Source organism: Aethina tumida, chromosome 2 (genome assembly GCF_024364675.1).
Source record: "Aethina tumida isolate Nest 87 chromosome 2, icAetTumi1.1, whole genome shotgun sequence".
Lineage (NCBI taxonomy): Eukaryota > Metazoa > Arthropoda > Insecta > Coleoptera > Nitidulidae > Aethina > Aethina tumida.
This window is the reverse complement of record NC_065436.1, coordinates 37,714,609-37,736,452: the sequence shown is the minus strand read 5'-3', so window position 1 is coordinate 37,736,452 and position 21,844 is coordinate 37,714,609. Positions and strand designations below refer to the sequence as shown.

The 21,844-nt window shown below is 30.4% G+C and overlaps 1 protein-coding gene across 1 annotated transcript in view; it reads left to right on the top strand.

Moving 5' to 3' along the window:
* Positions 1-1,641: 1,641 nt before the first annotated feature.
* The window catches only part of LOC109595235 (alpha-1,3-mannosyl-glycoprotein 4-beta-N-acetylglucosaminyltransferase B), a 79,034-nt gene continuing 58,831 nt past the window's right edge, over positions 1,642-21,844 (top strand). Inside the window, exon 1 of the mRNA XM_020010548.2 lies at positions 1,642-1,944. Coding sequence (XP_019866107.1) covers positions 1,833-1,944 — 112 coding nt within the window. The 5' untranslated portion in view covers positions 1,642-1,832. The remainder of the gene's footprint in view (positions 1,945-21,844) is intronic.

The following is a 21,844-nucleotide window of genomic DNA, read 5'->3' as shown; positions in this document are numbered from 1 at the left end:
CAGACATTTTTAATTTAAAAACCAAAACGTAAAATACATGTTTGTATGTCTGCAGTAGCTTACTTGGAATTGTGGTTGCAGTTCGGTTTCATTCTCGGCCAGTTCTTGACAGTCCGGACGTCCGTTCGTGAACATGATTGGAGACAAAGTGGTACGAAATGACTGGGGTCTTAATAACCCATTTTACCGTCCTAATTATTTATTTTCAACGATCACGTTCGTGACACCGCGTTTACTTAAACTTACTTTCCGTTTTCTATTTGTGTTTGAGTTTGAAATGGAGCAGTCGGATTAGTAAGCACACACTTTCCGAAATTATTACACGAATATTTCTAAAATGGGTCCTTTATTCCTTTTAGACATTTAGTCAAAACTAGACACCTATATGTTGTGTTGGAGCAAAAAATTTCTTTATTCTTATTGCCGTTATGCAAAACAAAAAATTAGGAAAAATTATTATTTTTTTATTGATTAAAACCACCCCCAAAAATGGTTGCTTAAAAGTCCGTAATTCAATTTACGTTTAGTGGTTAGTAGTAATTGCGATCCGACGAGCATTTCGTGATGGCTTTATAACATTGATTGTCCCTGTTATTTTTTTTATTTGGGTTCGTTTTCTTAATGGTCGCTTTATTAATTAACCTTATTGCACGTGATGCTTTTCGGACTAACTATTATTGTTTAATTAATGTTGCCCGTTCGTAAAAGTGCAAGCGATTATACTATTAGTTTTGTTATTGGGTTTTATCGATGGATTTAGGCTTTAATGGATTTTGGCGTTGATTAAAGGGAAATTGATTGGACACCATTAATTAATTTAAGGTAGGGTCAAAAAGTTTGACCTCAATTTGTTGGATAAATATTGACGTTAACCGGAACTGAATTAGAATTCGCAGTATTTTGACGGATTTTATTTTAATTGGTTTAATTATCAATCGTTAACAAATCAAACAAATTGTTAAATAAATAATGAAATAAGAAGTGAACAATAAATTAAACATAAATAAATATATGTGAAAGACAGACGCCGGCCGGCCGGACGGGCGACCGACCGACCGGCGAGTCTCTGCTTCCTGCAACCTGCAGACGAAAACAAACGCAGAATCCACGTGGTGTCGGACATGTGTTTCGACGCAGAAGGCGATCGATAGATGCGCGCGTCACGAGGTGGGGTTTCTGTTTATCCTGCAAACGAACTACTGAGCTTGCGGCGTTGCCATGTCGTCTCACTCATACCCAAAATTAAACTGGCGACTTTATCACTAAGCAACTAAGACACTAAGTTCTAACTAGAAATTTCTTAAGTTACAGATGACCCATAGATGGCAAAATATTTATTATCGAATACTTCATAATTATCGTTAGAAGTGGTACATTAAAAAGTGTTAAAAGTATTCGTAATGTATTGCATTGTAGAGTCCAATTAAATATATTAATAACAGCAGGTTTTGTCAAACTTCATGTTTATATATAAGTAAAATAACAATATATTACATTGTAATTGCCAATACTGGCATTAAATTTTGAATTAAATGAAGTTTAACAGTTAAAATCGAGTGAGTGATTGTCCCGGGTCTGCCATCGGACAGCAGGAGCCGACAACGCGGCCGGAACGCAAGCTTCTTATATAAGCATGCCCCTCCATTTCGTAAGTCAGTCACATTGCGTCAGCAGGAAAACCGAAACCGATTGCAGGCAGGTTCGTGGTGCGACCGGCACGTGAATCAGATCGGAAGATCGCGTACCAGTCCAGTAGCCCCAAAACTTCCTCCAACGATAATCGGTGTCCGGTGATGTTGTGCAGGTGCCCGTGGAGGTTGTGACAGTGGGAGATGACCGTGCTGAACCTGGCCCTGGGTCCACTCCGACGGCGCAACTGCTTCCTGGTGCTGGCGTTCGTCGTCTTCGTGCCGTTCTGCGTGTTCGTTCTGTTTTCGGTGCCAGGTGAGGACCGGATTAACACGTGTGCATTCACTCCCGAAGCCGGCATACCTGCTCGGCGACTCCCAAACCGGCGGAATGTTTTCGGTTTTTGGCCAAATATCGCTCGGTGTCGGGCAGGTCAAGAATCTATCCGTCTGGCTCTTTCGTACGCTCCGTCTTGCGTCTTGCGTCCTCCTACCTTTGTTTATTTATCCGACTCGGCGACATTCGTTTATTTTCATCGGCTATTTTAAACCGTGACATAAACATATTAAATTCAATTAAGTTATGCGACAGTTAAATAAATTCCTTACATAATTTTAAACCTGTTTTTTAAATTATGGCGGAGGAACGGTTCGGGACGTTTTCTTTATACTTTTCATAACAAAATACCTATATCGATAATAAATTGTGCAACATGCCTCATCCACCATCTACATTATAATAAAATTTATGATTTGCTGTACGCCACATTAATTATCGTTACTCGTATATAGGACATATTAAAATGATATACGGTAATAAAAAAATCTGAGAGTAAAAATATGCGCAACCTACGTTGAACAAACGGGGAAGTAATTAGTCTTGCGATGAATGATGATAATGTTTAAAATCAAACATACATTTGCCATCATGTTTTGTTAATGTTTTATATAAATTTTATTACGTATGGTATAAAATATTTAAATATCTTTCAATATTAAATATGGAAACTTTATTACTTCAATACTGGATTTATTAAGAAAAAAACTAAATTTTCATTCAGCTACTTTTATATGAAATTATTAAAAATATTTAAATAATAATAATAAAAAAATTAACTAATCATTTTATTATTTTAAGATAATTTGAAAACTTATATATATGTAATTATAATAAATTATATTTTCAAAAATTATACTGTTACATTTTTATTGTAATAAAATAAATAATTAAAAGTAAACAAGACTGTTCAACTATTTATTTTTGTATAATTTCATATGAAAACTTTTAACAAAAAAAATTATGAACAGATGTAACATCTGGATTATTTTCGAATGCAAATTTTTCTTTGCACTCTTTTATCTGGTGTTTGTTCAGTTCTCGTTTATTTAGACTTGAGCTGTAATCTCGCAAAACATTTTTAAACTCTTATTACCACTTTTATTGAATGTAATCTGAAATGTCACCGAAATGTTTGTATAATTTTTTAATAATACTTAATGATGTTTACAAAGAGAGTGACTAATACTCTTTAAGATTATGCATATTCGTATCAAGATACAAAGTTGGCAAACTTGTACGAGTACAGAAATGGAATATAAATCGTATACAATATACATAATGTAATATAGCAATGAAATGAATCAGTGGAGCGATTAAATTATTGATTTTCTTTATACAGTTATAAGTTATTACAGAACAGTGTTTACGTAGTTTCACATGAAATGCATAATTTTTCAAAAATCTTTAATGTACGGTGTTCATGACAGGTTTTATACTCCGACCTGGATTTAATATTGTTCCACATTTAATAGATATAATTATAACCAATTTCAATCATTATCCTTGCATACCACTTTGAATTGTTATACAATGATTGTCGTAACCAACAATTGTAAAATTTTTATGGAAAATTTCATAATGAATTCTGACAAAGGTTTTCAGTTGTGTGTTAATTTATGATTTAGTTCGAAATGATAAAAATGACAAATGCTCCTTGTACAAGACATCATTGAAATATCGAATCGTCAAATACAAAATTTCAATTAGACAAGTAATTGTAATTTTCGTGTGGATTAATGGTGTCTCTCCATTTTTGTGTGAAACGTGACGTGAGTTCGGTACATTGATAAAATTAACACGTCCATTCGTTGGATCATTTATTAATGTTTATTCGTTTGACATTGACCCATTCTTTTATGTAGTTACGATTTTTTAAGTCTCATTACTTGCTATCGATTTAAGTTCAAGTTTATCGATGCTACACTCCACCCGAAATCGAATATTTCTAAAGAATTGTATGCTCAAATAAAAACTATGATTACTATTAACTATCTCAAAATTAATTTATAATCATAGTAATAATATCAGCGTGTATTTATTTGAAACACGTAACTTGAAACCTGAAATTCGCAAAGATTTTTGATAAAATTTAACTTTAAAATGAATTTAAGATTAATTTAATATTATTATTATACGAAACAACAGTCACATTTTTCATATTCACTAAGAAGAACAGTCCTAAATTCTATAAACGAGTAAATTAACAATTGTAAATTTTATTTCGACACCTAATTAACACATAAATAGCAAAATAAACTAAACTTTGATTAATGGATGAGAGTACTAGTTACACCCCAATTCGATAATTGAAACGGAATTTGTTTAACTGTGTACATAATTAGAATACGATTGATGATTATTATTCTATTATTCTAAATAATACTTTTGATTGTATTGATTTAAAATAATAGATGACATTTAATATGAATCAGGAGGATTTTTTGAAGTGGTGTTGATTATATGTTATATATTTAAAAGTACTTATGAAATAAATGTTAATTTCAAAACCTTTAACAATAAACAGTTTACATTGTTATAGTGGAAATTTACTAATTTATTATTCTATAATAAATATTTAAACAACTTTACTAGCACAATAGTTCATAACAGTATATGGAAAATTAACCGTTCAATTCATATTCACTTTGTAATAAAATAACTTTTTCAATTAAATCATATTATTTGAAAACTTGGTAATTGCGATAATAAGTTAATATAAACAGTTTTTTTTATTAATTATCTTATTCTGTGGCATTTCAATCTACTTACTACTCTAAGTTAATTATCGTTGCAATTCAATTTTTTCTTTAGCTTTATAATACATTAGAAGAGCCTCATACGTACAACTTTTAAAATGAGTCATAATTTATTTAAATTAAACTTTTATGAATAATATTTTATGACACTGTTATTGCGATGGATTAAACGTTTAAAATATGTAATCAAAATTAACATATGCAACATATACAACAAATGCATTTTTGTATGCGAAAAATATTCAAATTAAAATCGTTTCTCGGGTCGTTAAATTTTAATCTTCTTATAAATAGTCATTTGAGAGTTGTTCAGTTATCCTCATATGTGATATAATCAATTCTTATAATATTTATAGGTTTTCTCTATCTCGAAACTCGGTGTGAAACCAATAAAATAATAAAATATTTATGAATCTAGAATACGGTAACAAATAAATAAATACAACAAAGAAATGGATAAATATCTGAATAATTCAATACGTTACAGGACTGTTACTATTTGATAATTCTATATTATTTCCTGGAACGATCCTCGCAGGACATAAATTTGAAATGCTGCGGGGAATTCTTGAAATAGGGATGTGCACCGGAAAATTGATATTCATAGGCTTACACGAGTGTTTCTTCAATAATGCTCGGGTATAAAGGCCAATAAGTATTCAGGGTTACAAAATTGACATATTCACTGTTGTAATAAACTTTGAATACGCATAAATAAGGTGGATTGCAATTTAATTGTCTATTTATATTGTCTGCATTTGAATTTGGTTTTCATTCATCTTTATTTAATCTCTCGATATAATTTTGTTTTAACATCTAAAAGAACCTCTTATAAAACAAGTGATAAACTGCTTGATTGCGGAATCATAAGGCACGAATAAATTCGATGAAAAATTATGAAGGAATACAATGAGCGCCGCCGCCAGTGTAACGGTACCAGAACCACGAAGTCACGATCGGTTGGCGCATCTATTAAGGGATTTTATCTCCGATCTTGTTTGTTGTTTTAGGAATTTGTGTTTTAATTATGTACATTCGGTCTAATGTTTGCCATAATCTCCGGATAATAGTTTTTGGTTAGGCAATAAAGGCATTAGGTAGATATAACTGTTAATTGAGAGAATGGAAGTCTATTGGATTAAACTAAATGTAGGTTTCGTAATTTATTGGACCGACAATTGATCCCTAAGCTTTTTAATACGATATAATCGTGTTGGAATTGGTTAAAGAGGATTTAACGATATGTTAAACCGCGCCTCCTCCACTCTTACTCTTCCTAGTTGTACGCCAGCTAAATTATGATTAGTGGGAATTTTCGTGCAACCAATATTATTATGGTCGAAAGATCAGAAACGCATAAATCGTGTTAAAAGGCCTTCTCCACCAATTAAACGTAACGGGGTAATTAAAACTGCGTGCTTTCCACTAGAAGAAAGAACTGTAGCAATAATTGGTTGTTAGAGAAGAAGATCTGACAGATACGCTGCGATGTAGGTTCAGTAATTATTACCTGCAATAAGAATTATATTGCAGGAAAGGCAGATAGGTGCACAAGTTGGAACGCGGGAGAACCACTGGAAACTTAAATGGTGATTGTGTCAAAGCAAAATGTACCGCCTACTTATGCTCGGAATAAATCCAGTTATGATAATTATTGTTCGTCGTGTTTGTGTTTTAAATTTCCGTAATAAAATGTGTATACTTAACAAATTAAATAACCTAATGAAATTTCCAATTCAATTAAAGTTTGTAAATCAGATTTCTACGTAAATGGCCGGTGTATTTTATGAGGAGTTTAATCGATAGTCGGTGGTAATACTAATGACACATTAAATTATATACAGCCGAGTTCGGGGTTAAGTAATTTCACAGTTCGAGGCCCACGTAAGTTTCCAGTTTAATTAAAAGCGAATTGATTCCGTTTAGTGTCGATGTGAAATATTGCATCTTGTCGAAGAGGAATAGAAAAACGTCTCTCAACTAGGTGTTAACTTAAATTAACTAACGATCAATCTTCTTTAAACATTTGTCAATTTTAGTACAAAAATTTTGGATCTAGGTGATGCGTGGAAAGTTATTGTTTGCCGGTGGCATAAACAACAAGTGTTAAAATCAAAGCCAATAAATTAAGCCGATCTTCCGATGTCTTTGGCTGAGATGGAAAAACAGGAAACGTCGGATGTAATTTACGATCACATTGTACGAGTAGTGAAATATCGTCACCTGTGTGTGAACCTGCTCGTGCGACCGTACGTCCAATACATCAAGCCGACAACAATATTTCCAATAAACTGGCTCGTTAGATTCATGAATAATTTAAATAATTTACTACGATTCAACAACGCCTCTTTTGTTTACCGTATCAAGTCCATTTAGAATTTAAAAATGGGGAATTATGTAATCGTGTACGGATAATGCATTTCTGAAGACTTTCTCCTCGACTATGTGACACCTGCTTATCCTATTGTAGATATCATAAACTGTACGTCACAATAGCTTACTCGGAAAAGAATATTTCTAAAGTTTTTTTAAATAGTTTTTTTAACCATCATATCCCTCAAAAAGTCACATTTATGTAAGTTGAGGCACCTAGAGGCACTTATTGAACGAATATTTTAAACTACTGTACTATTGATATCTATAATTAACAAAAAAGAAAATTTATACAAAACGGTATGATCAGTGCAATTATTAAATTAATTATAAAATTAAAAAAATTAGTCATTAACAGAATGAAAAAAGTTATTAATTTGAAATCTTTATGGCAATTATAAATTGATTTGAACTACTTTTCTAATTTATTTTGAATAAAGAAAATTGTGATAGCAACTTTGTTATTTTCAAAGAAATTCCTGAATATTTTGAATTTTTTTAATTCTACATGAAATTACAAATAAAATTACTCAAACTAAATAGTTTTTGTGATATTAATTTTTTTCAAACATTTTGGGGGATTGATAGTTTAACAATATTTGTCATCAATTTTGGGTAGAGGAAAGTTCATTTTTGGCATACACCTTAACCAATGACCATATTATATAAATTTTATACAGTGAGTCAGTTATTTAGGTTTATAATGTGTATAATTGCCTGTCCATGTCACAATAAATTGGAAAAGTAATTCAAGTCAAATTATAATTGTTATAAAAATTTCAAATCAATAACTGTTTTCGTTTTCCATAAACTTCTAATACATAAGTCAGGATGAGTCACGCTGTATAGAATCAAGTAAGAAAATAATTTTTTGGAAAAAAAAAGAATTAATAACTTTTTTCATTTAATTGCTTAGAGTTATTTGCTACCACAATTGCGTCATATACCTATCGTTTTAAAATGTTCATTATCATTCATCTAGTAAAATCTGTAAACTAACGTTATTAAATAACGTAAACATTGACATATTGACATTTTAAAAAATAAATCAACATTTATCTCATTTAAAATAGGAATAAATTGTAATTAATGTTGGACGATATAACAACAATAACAACCTACAGATATAACTCACATGCAATTACATATTTTCCAATACAAATATGTTAATGCACGGTGAGGTATTAATTTCTTCCGCTACTGTTTATCAACGTCAACGACTGAATGACGACTATCTTTTGAATCTCGCTGGGTGGGTTAATGAAGATGAAGACTACCAAGCTACGCGCGTCCCTACGAAACCTTCCGTACGTGATTAAAATGTTGATCAACTAAATAATAAGCGTTCTTTGAACTCCACCTTTTGTTGTACCAAATTCTTTGATCTCCTTCTGCATTCAGCATAATTAACGTTTTGCCGGCAAATATTTTGTACGTTCGCAAAAATTACGGGGCCACATACTTTTGCGAAATCCACTCCACCAGGGTAATTGTCCTGTTCTAGTGGAACTTTGTCTCGGTTGGAGGAGGTGAAACGGTCCTTAACACCCTGTCCCTAAATGGAATTAAGTCTCCGGTGGCGGCTTTTAATGTCGCGCTAAAGTTTCAAGGTGCGGAACCCGTCGACGCACTTGTTTTATTTAAATGTGACGGGATTATACCCACTTTTAGTTTCAAAACTCCAGTTTGCTTTTCCAGCAAATTAATTGTCATAAATTGGCCCATAAATTTTATTTATTTTGTCTTTTCTCTAATTTTATAACCAGACTTACTGTTCAGTAAAATACATGAAATATTTTTTTAATGACAAATTTTAATAGTCTGTTATAAAACTGGTTTTTGCATTAAAAATATTTTTACAGCCTTAAACTATAATATAATAGTAAAACGTTCGTGGCTTACAACATGTAAATTGCGGACAACTTGTGTGGCTCGTAATTAATATTTATCTATTATTTACGTCTTTGCTATTTCACTGTTTGAAACGGAATGTTTAATTACAACTTGCACGTATTCATTACAAACTGATACGGTTTTTTCGTGTTTTAAAAACCACATTTTCCCACAAATGTCTTCGTACAGTATGTGCTCAATTAATTATAGTTATATTAGAAGAAACGTGCGGCAATTGTGTTTAAAAAATGCATTCGTAACGATAAATTTATTATAAGATATCCGACATTTGATATATGATTTTAAAAATTCAATTAAGAGAACATTTCCGTCTTGAAGTGGGTAATGATAAACTGGTATACCGCTATACGAAGAAAAAATGACAAAGATTGATTGCAACGTGAAACCATATGTCTATAAACTTTAAATAAGTAATTTTCAACTACATATTGGTAGCTATCCAAAATATTACTTAAAGTTAAACTAAATTATTTTTTTTACAAAAAAATTATAATAAATATAAGTTATTGTAACAATACAGATACATTGGCAGAAAGTAGAGCAACTTATTTAAAATTTAAATAAATAATTTTTGTCCTGGTTATTATGTTCAAAAAATGTATATTGAAAAATAACTTCTAATTTAACAATTACATAGTTAAACAATTATTTGTTTTGGGCTGGCAAAAAGTAGAGCAACTTATGCTATTTAAAGTTTTATTACTACAAATAATTTCTAATTAGTATTTTAATTAATTCTACACTAATATATTGTATAATTTATATTATTATGAATAACTTCCAAATACCTTTTTTGCATGAAAAGCAACAGATGGTCAATAATATTTGGATTAATATTTTGCCAGGCCTCTTGCAGAACCCTCAATAAATATTGCTGATTACTATAATCTTTGTTTCTTATTTTGTTATTCACTGTTTCCCATAAGTTTTCAATAGAGTTTAGATCGGGAAATTAACATGGCCAGTTTATAACATTAATTTTTTCCCTTAAAGGCCAATGCTTCAAATATTTTGTGTATGCTTCCGGTCATTATCTTGTTGAAAATAAAGTTTTAGTTGCATATTTTTCAGAATATGTTACCCTGTTGTTCCTCAATATTTCTTTGCATAAAACGAATCATGACCCTCAAATTCAAAGAAGAGGACCCATTCCAAATCCTCAAAAGTAGCTCCATACCATTGACGACCTGTCGCCGTGTTTAACAGTGAGTATGGTAAATTTTTGGTTAAACTTTTCATGAATAGGTCGCCTTACATATAAAATCCCACCATTGCAAACCGGATTAAACTTGACCTCATCACACTCGATCTCTCCTTTCCATCATTTACAGTCCAGTGTAAAAGAGACCTGGTAAACTCAACTCTGGCTCGTCTGTTCTTCTCTGATAGTATTGGTTTATTTAGCTGGCCTTTTCGCGTAAAGACCCCCTTATAGTAATCTATCTCTTAGTAGTAGACCTTTTATATTGCTAGAACTGAGGAAAGGATCTTTTTTGGAGTGGGATAGAATTTGTTTATTTTGAAGCCTATTGGATTTTCTGGGTCTTCCAGTTTTATTTTTTCTTTCCGCGTTACCAAAGCTTGAAAATTGTTGTAAAACGCGCATTACAATTGGACGATATTGATTTTTCTCTCATCAGATTGAAAGAACGATACAATCCGTGATTTTGATTCGGTAAATAATTTCTTTCATGAGGTATTATATTAACTCAGTTTACTATGGTGTATACTATAAAATTAAAAATTTTCTATAATTTTTTTATTGGAAAGATCGATTTATTTAGCCGTAAACTCCGAAGCTAGCCGAAAGCTAGCTACTTGTTTATTTCGGTCTTTATTTATTATAATTTTATCCAATGAAAAATAAACAAAATACGCAGTTCAATAAAGAATAAAATTAAATTTATCCGCTGCGTAGTGGACACGACAATAACATAAAAACAATAAACATTACTGAAATCCATTTCAAGTAGTATACATAATACATTACATTTTAATAAGTAGCTATAATTATGATTAGCACTGTACATAAAATACGGAGAATTGTTGTTATATTAAACTATATATTATCATGACAAAACTCACGTAGACGTCGGTTAACATTTATGAAACTTATTGGTAACTCAATAATGAATATATTTCAATTGTTCAGAATCAACAATGAGTTTTGCTTATTGAATATAAAGTCCCAGCACATTATCTTGATAATCTACATTGTAGTAAATAAATGGAGGAGTTTATGTGTCGCCAAACATAAATCTCAGTGCGATATGATCCCGTGCAATATTCTAAATATAATTTCGAAAGGAAGTCGTTATAATCAATGAACTTGAAAGAGTCACGAGCTGTTAAATTTCTATTGCAGGAAGGATTCTTCGACCTCAATTTTGCAGATGCAGGGTCCGTGTATAGTACTATTACGTTGCACACAATATCGTATTTCATGTACTGATGTTCTGCTCAACTTCCTATTGTGGGTAGTTACTGTTATTTCTCCTTCGTTCAGATCAAATGTCGCTTTGTGTCTACGTGTGAATAATTAAATTTGGTTTGGATTCCGGACGAAAAACCGTCTGGGCAACGGCAAAGGCGTGAACAGCACTCTAATAAAATCGTCACTAATTAATTAATGGGTCGTATATCAAATTTTCAGAAGCTCCAGCATTTAGAAAAATTAAGTTTTATGCTGCCATTATATAAAATTTAATATGACAGTCCATTAGGGTCGCAACGTAATGTAAAAATTTGTGTTTGGGAGTAAGAAAGTCGGGAAAGGAGCGCCACAAATATTTATCTTAATTCAAAATGATTAAAATACCTTGACTGCAATATATCCTCTCTTTATTAAGTTCGGAGCTGAACGTTACAAAGGTCTTTTCTTGTAATTATATGGTTTAATTAAGAAGAACTGCACGATATAATACAGTTCGAAAAGGTAGAGGAATCGCATAAATTACGTTTAATTTCAAGATGGAAGATTTAAAATTAAATAGCTCATTACTACATTCATAATTGGACGTCGAGAAGTTTTATATTTAAATCTGCAATCGATTTTCTGTTCCTCGAGGTATTCAAGATTATTTCCGATTTTAAAAGCTTCCATCAAATATAAAAAATAATATAGATTTATGTAATCATAAAAATGTGGAACATTTTTGTAGTAATTATATCCTGATTATACAATTTCTAACCTAAATAATTATTATAATTAAACAAATTTCCTGTAATTTTTTGTAATGTTTGGACTTGAAACACTGTTTAATTATTAGTTAACAGTGAAAGTTAAGCAATTAGTGATTTCCTAAAGAACTGTGACACATTTATTCTGGTTTACATAAGAAAATTTGATCTAAATTGCAGTAAATTATATGCATTATTGTCTAGTATCGATCTGACTTTAAAATCTAATTAGTTTAATTTACAATTTACAATTCTAATTCTGTTTTTGATCAAAATTATTGCAGATGTAAATGTTAATATGTATGTATGTATTATCAACAATGTATTGTACATTTATACTTTGGCTGCCATAATTTGCAATAATTTGTTCTAAACAATAAAATTGTGGTTTGTGCATTTATGTGTTAATTTGTGTTACGTAAACTATAAATAAAATGTTGTAAATTTAAACTTGTTTTATAGCTATGTCAATTAATGATAATTTTAAATACTGATTTATGTATAATTATGCTTAAAAATTACCCATTGATTATATTTATGTTATGAACAATATTTTTCTTATTGAGAAAAAATATCATTAATTATTTTTTAAATGATGCTGGTTTAATCTCATTGTTTAATCTGGTGCGTAAGTTAGAAGATGATTTGCAGTGAGATGAAAGAAAAATGCAAATTATCTGTTATTACATAACCGTTTGAGATTGAAATCTGCAACCATTAATTTACGATAAATCTCGCATCGGATCAACAGTCAAACATACAACGTTTTTAGCGTTTAGATAATGCAAGGGAAATTACAGATGATTCAGATCAGATATGAATCTTGGTCGAATTCGAGTACGTTGAACTCTTTCAGATAGAAACATTTGGATTGTTTAAGTTTACGTTTTTAAGAAAACACAATATGAAAAGAAATGGGTAAATATTTTATTTGCAGAAATAAATACTATAATTTTATAAAACTACAGGGCAATTTCCAGGAGTGCATATTATAATAATTAATTAATCAATAAAAATTTTTCACGGATTTATGGGACGGCAATTGTTTCTATAATTCTATATTGTGAACGTTCGGCTTATTCGAGTAAATAATTGGAAATCAATTTGTTGTTAAATGTAATTGCTTTGAAATAATATTTTTTTTCATTCTAATACAAAAGTATTATGACCGACATTCTCATTAAAACAGGATCTCAGAATTCTTGTGAGGATTTGTTTTGCACATGTTTTCACGACATGTTTGAACAAAATAACAGTAACACACATGCAATACAAAGTTATGAATTGTTCCAATCCAGTCTTGATGTGGCATCTCAAAGGTATTCTCGACATCCTCATATGCACATGCGAATTTCCAATTTCTAATTTCAGTGATCAAACGCGCCGCAAAATCGACTTTTTTTCATCAGACATCGTTATGTGCTATTGGATTCCGTCGAGGTATTCATTCAATTACACAGATATTAGCTCAAATTAAATGGCTTAACGGAATAATGAAGTTTGTGGTGTTGGTCCAATTAAAATTTTCAATAAAAAAAAGGCACGACGGTGTTCCCTGATGCGTTCACTTAAGTGAACGTACGGTACAGCACGGTATGTACATTATCCACGCTATTTTGGTTCTTTGTGTGGGGCACTTTCTGGATAATTTTCGGGAAATAACATTAAATATGAGTTTAATGATTTAGCTGGGAAATGAGAAGTTGAAAGGCTAATTGTGGCTTTATTCTTAAGACACTTTCAAGACGACAAAGATTATTATAAAAAGTTTAATTTTATTTAATATTAGTCACAAGGTTAAATTGTTTACCTATTTATGGAAACAGATATTACATTGACGTGTAACTGCTATTTTTGATACGCTAATTTAACAACAATATCAGTTAGTTTCTAAATTGGCGGAAAAGGAAATGCGTTTAATATTATCTTAACGCGTAATATTTTTCGAATAACGATTTGTTTGTTCACGTTTATACAAACATAATTAGCTGATTAAAAACTTAAGAAACAAAATAAATTCTTTATAATGTATTATATTTTAAATAAATCAAAATAAAGTATGTTTGCTTCTTGCACATTTTATATAATAATTAATAAATTTTCAGTACACGTTTTAGTGTATCAGCAACATTTACAGGATTCCGTGACACAAGTTATACAGTTAAAGCCACTAACACTAATGACCTATAAAAAAACATTCGTTTTAGACGTCTCACTGAAATTAATTAGACATCAATCGGTGCGTGATTAATTTATGCCGTTAGGACACATGTATATATGTATAAAATGTTTGATTTGTATTTATTTCAAAAGTTCGTACGTTCGTAACTTTTGGAATGTAACCAGAAATCTTTGGCAAACTGGATTTCATCTCATTGATAAACGACTTGTTATTTGTATTGTAGATAGTAAACGGAGTATGTTGGATGTTAACAATTATTTGAGTTCTAATAACGATTAGAAAATTATTAAATTTTTTATTGTATTATAAAGTGATCATTTATCCTTGTTCACGTCCATTATTTAATGTCAATTAAAACTTTATAGAACGCGAAACTTCCCAACAATATTACAAGAGTACCTACAGTTTTAATGAATATAAAACGTAAATTCACAAGTAGTTTTCAGATGTAACAAATACAAATTCAGTAGCTGGATGAACTTAATTAAGAGAAGCACAATTGTTCGTGGTGTGTTTTCGCATTGCTATACAAATAACTAATCATACTTTCAACTATGCTTCTTGATACCATTGTCGAGTATTATAAATAGAAATATCATATCAGAAGATACGGATACGTATGCCACAACTTATAGTTGTAAAAATGTTTAATGATAATATTAATTAATAATAATTTTAGTTAGTAAACAAAAACTAAAATTGCAGAAATATCTTCTAATTTGATCCTTAAATTTTTGAAAATTATCACAGTACTTTATGTTATTTGGTAAGTTATTTAAAAAAATTTGCAAAATAATCTTTTATTTAAATATTAACTTTTGCCAGTTTTAAAACAAAAATTATTAATTATTATAGTATTATATTCCTGAATGTCAATAACGTCATTTTATTTTTCTTTATAAATATGATGATGTAACTAACATATCTTTTATTCGAGTATAATTATAGGTTTTCAATATTATTCTCAAGTATTTGTTTTGTAGTTACAATTAAAAAAAACTGAAGCGTAATAATCAAAATAAAGATTATTGGTTATCTTTTAAATTAATATTTTAAGTTGTAAGCCATTTTCCTTAATGAATAATTCTTTTTGGAAAGTGTTACCTGCTATCGCACTTTTAGTGTATTCTCATAAGGTAGCATACATGATAGTAGAAAGGTATTCAAAACTAAAGATATCCAAATAATTATTTTTAGATAAATATAAAGAAAAAATATTCTTTTGGACTCAATGGTCAAATATATACATTAAAATATACATTATTATTAGTATTGTATACTATAATTTTAAATAAATAATAAATCTAATAAATAGGTAACATATGTAATATGTAAGTGAACAAAACTTACAAATCTTAAAATTATTTATGAATGCTACCAAAATTTAAGGAACCACAACATGAATGAAACAGTTTGATTGTTTGCTCTCGGTTTAAGTAATTTTCAAATCATTTAAGTATAATAGTATAAGTAATCACCAAAGTCAATATTTTTCAATTTCTGTAACGGTGATCTATTCTAACCTTTCAAAAGGCCTCGTGAAGAATATAATTTTATCATTTTATTTGTCTCTAGACCATTCGTCACATATATTCAAAATAATAGTTTCACAAGTGTGTTCTTTACAAAAACTACCTTAATTATTTAGCTCAATTGTTTTTGTTAGAAATATTTGATTAGCTTCTTCTGTATCATTGTTTCCAAAATTTTTTCAAATATATTTCTTAATTTATACTTGCCATACATGTCACAACACGTATTTATTAGTTCTTTATATTTCTCTGCCTTTCTATTTGACATATCTTGAAATCTTATTTTTTCTTATTAAAAATTACTTTTCATTATCTAATATTTATTCTTTTATAGTATCCACTACTTTTATATATTCATTTATTCTCTACATATTTAATAGGAATATGCATAATTTTATACATAAATATGTTTAAATTATTAACAACACTTTTTTAAACTTTAAATATTCTTCCATCAATCTCATTTGAATTATTAGCTTCTTATTTATAATTTCTTATAGTTTTATTGGCACAAGTTATATTTATTTTATAATTATAGTTTATTCTTATATTAACTAAGAAATGATCGCTTATCTTGTGTTAAAGTGCCTCTGTCAAATTGCTAAACTAGATATCTCTAGTTTCTGTCAAAGTGAAAATAACAAATATTAGTTTATTATATTTGAATGTGTAATGTTGAACATATTAAAAGAATATTTATATTTCAACTTGAATTGATTTAATTTTTATCTGGCATCAAATTTATTTTCCTCAATTTTCTTGTCGAAACTCGATAAAAAATGATTATGTATTTCAGTTTGAACGCCTAAGTGTCCGCCGCTGTTAATGAACTCCGCAACGGATAAATGAAGCGATATAATAGAAATATTTTATCGTCGCTCTTAAAGCATTTTTTCCATTGTATTTTGTTCCACTCCAACTCGTGCCGTATTGTAATTATTGAAAGGTTTTTCATCGAAAAGTGTCCGACAATTCACCGTTTCGGACCGTTTTTTGACTCGGTTTACTGTTAACTGTATCGCTTTTTCCTCGAGACAATCCTCAAAACACGCGTCCGACTTCATCGTTTATTTAATATTTAATTAGTAGTCGATTAACAATTTAATTAAGCAATTGAAAACTTAACCGTAACGTTTAATTGTTGGGCTGTAGCATGTAACGTTTAGTGGACAACAAGAAAAAACGTGTTCCAGTTATAGAACTGCGTAAACGACTAATTACGTATTGGAAATAGTTATGAAAAAGCGGAAAATCAACATATCAAGGTCGTTGCACGGTTCTTGAGTTTCACTTGTAAATATAGTTTACAGTTACCGCAAGATGGTTTCATTATCTTATTCCACCCGATTTTTTTTCCTTTTTTCGTTCACAAGCGAAATATCAAACCGCAAAGATATTTTTCTTCAGAGAAATGATATGCCATGGATAGATAATAATATGAATTCGTTCTCATAAATATTCCACGACTAAAATTGAGAGATAATATTAGGTCTCCACGAAATTGTACTGTTTGTTATCACGAAAAAAATGCACCCGATTAATGAAACCGTCTTAAAACTCTCACATGTAACATTTTCGATCATCGTTTGAATGAAGTTTCCAACGTTCCGCAATTTCTACCGGTTGCCTTTCAAAACCTTTCAATTATTGAACGTAAAGGTAAAACTCCTCCTACCTCCTGTATCGGAACAAATTGATTCCCATTTACTGTTTTTTTGCTGCTGTGGAAACCTGAATATTCCTTCTCCTTTCTAACAGCCACAAGAAGTGGGTAAACGAAGCTACACGTCAATCATTTAAAAGTGTAAGCAATCGAATAAAGATCATGAAAGTAATTTGAAAATTGTGTTTACCAGAAGGTAGACGGAAGAAAATTGTTTTCCCGAGGGATGGAACGCAATTTCCCGTCGTTTCGAACGTTGGCACGGGGCCAAGCTGGATTTCACTTAACACTTGTTCGTTTTAATGGATGACGGTCTCGGACATGCAAAGATGTTCCCCTCAGTGTGTTTGCCTAAAATATGTAGTGGTGGTTGTCGATCGGGCGTTTTTAAACTATTAGAACTAGTTGTAATGGGTCGTTTATCATTCTGTCGTTCACGGTTATAAAATATTCGGCCGGTAATTTAGGATAATGGATATTTAAATAGGCGTTTTATCTGTTTCAAACTTAAAACTTTATATTCAGTCGAAAACTTGTCGTAAAAATCGGTTTATGGAATATGGGAAGTGCTCCGGAATTTACTTCACGTCGTTGTCCATCAAAAACTTTTCAATTTCGAAATGTACTCGTCGCACAACTAATTTAATAACATTTTGATTGAATCCTTTTATGACGAACAAATTGAAATTAACCTGCTTTTAGTCCCGGAGATTTTGAATTATTAAATTTTTTCAATAAAAATCCGGAATATTTGTGTGCTTGTTTAAAATAAAATTTGGGTCGTTCCCCTTTAGTTTGGAGTAAAATTGCACGACAATCGTTCTCATTATTGTTTCTAGGATCTTTATCACTGATTCGGAAGCGAAATGCGAATGCGAATGAAAAGCGAGCCCACGGGAATATTTAATACTCTCTGAGAGACGAAAAAAATTAATCCAATTTATTCTCGGTTTCACATTTAGAATAATTTAGCTGTGTGCGATGATTTTTATTGAAGCATGAAAAATTATCATTCATTAAAGTCGTAGGCAGTTTTTTTTAATGAGCTCAGTTTGAATTAATGTGGGCAATGGAAAATAATTATGGGGGGAATGGAATTCGGGTCCCGTGGCGTCCTTTAATGGGGGAAGTTTTGTTAATCTTTGACATTTTTATATGGACGATTAACTTTTATCCCTTATATTCAATTAATTTCTTTGCAAATCAGAAATTTTATTAAAAGAAATAAAAGCAATCACAGAGTTTGATTTAACAACTCCGTAAGAATTATAATCATATCATTTTTAAAAACAATAACAGATACTGTACTTATGATAGCAATTATAATGAAGAATTTTTTGTGTGAAAATTATGTTTTAGATATAGTAAAAATGTCTTTAGCAAATGAGGTACTATTTCCACAAAATTGGAAAACTTTTGTTTATTTCCGATGGAAAAAATTTTTAATACTCCGTTATGATTGAAAGCAGAAGTAAAAAGTGAAAAAATAATGAAATTGAAAAAACCAAATAGTTTCAATCAATCAAGGACACTCCTGTAAAATTATTATTTTGAATGTTTAGTGACGTGAAAACAATAAAATTATATTAGCAGTTTTCTTGGATTTCAGGAGAGCTTTTGAAACGTTAGACATACTTTAAAAAACAATTTCCAAAAAAAAAAAAAAAAATTTAGAAGGCAACCATTAGTCCCCATTTTGATTATTGTGTTTGATTAATCAAATCAATTTCAAAAACTACAAATAAATATATAAAGATTATATGGCCAGTTCCAATGTATTCCAATAAAAGATATGTTGATATATGTAGTATCCGAAGTTATTTATAAAATTTTATTCATTATAAAATCACAATTATATAGAAAAGTAAGTTATGTTAATAGCTTTCATGATTATATTACAATATTAGAGGAAAAAGGGATTTTGTATATTTAAATAAAATATTTTTCTGTAAAAGTTTATGAATGTATAAATAAATTAACAAATACCATAAACTTTATGTCATAAAGTATTGTGATTATTTTCAATTTAAGGGTGAAGTTAGAAAGAATATTTTTGTGCAATTTTAGTTTTTGTTTATTAAGAATTTGTGTGTTTGAATTTTTATGTGCATACATTTTGTATCGTATTATGGTATGCAAAATAAAATTATTGTATTACAATGTTTTATCGTTCATAGCAACAACTTTTTTAATATTGCTCTATTGTTTGCTTTCCAGCCAGCAGCAAATTTTCTATTTTTTATAAATTCAATATTAATTAAAATTTTATCATTTGATTAAATAAAACTCAATTTAAAACATTCCAGAATTCTCAAAATTGGTACAAATTTCGGATAAATTTCCACTTTGAGTTTATCGTTCCTATATAATTTCGAGTAATACGACGGTACAAGAAGATATAAGGCCCATGGAAAATAATTGCTTGCCTAATTTGTAAGTGGAGATGAATCGAAGAAAAAAAGGCGCCCCCCAATCCGTGTAATTTATTTTTATGCGTTCCCAAATCCGTTTTAATCCGACTCGAACAGATTCTTTAAATCTTGCAGGAGCTCATAAAATTTCAGCTGAATTTTCCTTTTTGCACAATATCGGGCTTATTTTTATGTTATTATTTCTGGAACGGTTTTCCTCTGAAACGAATTTATCGTGCCTCTCACTTGCGAATAAAACGATACAAATAACAATTTGCAGTGAGGAATTTTCGAATCACACCCTTATCCAGGAATCTTTGGTTAAATGTTTGTTATACCGCCACAATAATCAATCGAATGTCACAACGTAATTTGTGTCGACTTGTTACATAATTTAGGTATTCTTCAAAAAGACAAACAAATGTCAACGTTGACAATCAGTACAAGAGCAATTTGTATGGCAGTTAAATTATTAAAATTGTGAATTTTTAATAAAATATTTCATGTTTTAGACATTCCACTTCCAATTTGTCAGTTTAAACGCCCATATATCGCATGTTAAAACCCATACAGTTGTATGAATGCATATTTCAAAGTTACGCCATAAAAGGGATATCATTAATAATTTAATAACCGTTCCCACAAAAAAGATGACCTTGTCAGGGAGAAAAGGTTGGAGCGTTAATGGCGACAACAATTTTATAATTGAGTTTTTCTTGAATGAATAAAAATTGTGAAGTAACTGAATCAATATTTATCGGTGCAAAATTGTGGCTGAGTACCGTGAAAAATGGTTGATGGCAATGCGAACCGTCCAGATAGGACACGAAAACAATGTTTTCATTGTCATATACTTTATGGATGCTCGGCGGAGGATTATGAACTCTCACATATCCGTAGTCGGCAAAATTGAATTAGAAATTATTAATTTTCAGCGAATTGACTATCGGAATCACGGTGTGTTTGTTAATTGTTTTTCCAGATCGCACATCCGCATTTGTAACAAAGTATTCAAGTGCTTTTTATACGACTCACCTTTGTTATCTGTTGAATTATTTGTATTAATTGAAACGCTTGCTTATTAACTACATATTTAATAGAAGCTGGTGGCTACAACAAACCCTTACTTAATATTTACTGTTCCAAATCCACTCCTCCATTTTCTCCCGCTCTATTTCCTTAATAATAGGTGTTAAATACAGCTCGTCCTCCTCTAACTTGGTCCACTCGCATTTCGGCAAATATTCGTTTTTGATAGATAGTTGGGTGGCTCTCAGTATTCTATACACTCTGCAATCGTATTCGTCGGGATCGAGACGCTTCAAAGCCTCGGCGACCGCCGGATCGTCATCGTGCAGCAAATCGTCCCGCATCAAACCGTATTTGTTGAAGCCGGCCAAATTGTAGCACAACTCTTGGAATCTGCTGACCGGTTGGGCACACGTAGCCACCGTGGTTTCCGAACTGCGAAGCGCCTTCCGCGCCGTTTCGATGAAAACATTGATTGATCTGTGGACCATTTTCGGGTTTATTTTAATTTCTTCTCTGGCGAATTCAACGTGTTTTTTTTTTTGTAATATTTTAATGTGTTTATTTCGGTTGCTTGGTTTATTGGTAACAAATAAAATTGTTTTCACTGCTTACTATATGCTCGTACATTGCGCGCATTTGAAGTGGATAATTTGTATCTGTATTAAATAGATTTAAAAATATGTTTTATTTTGACCATTAATTTTATTTGAATATTTGCATCCCTATATTTTAATATTTTAAATTTATTATAATTTTTATATATTTAATATTTATACGTTTTATTCGATTCATTTTTAATTTTTTTGTTGTTTAGCACTGTAAAATGCCTCAAA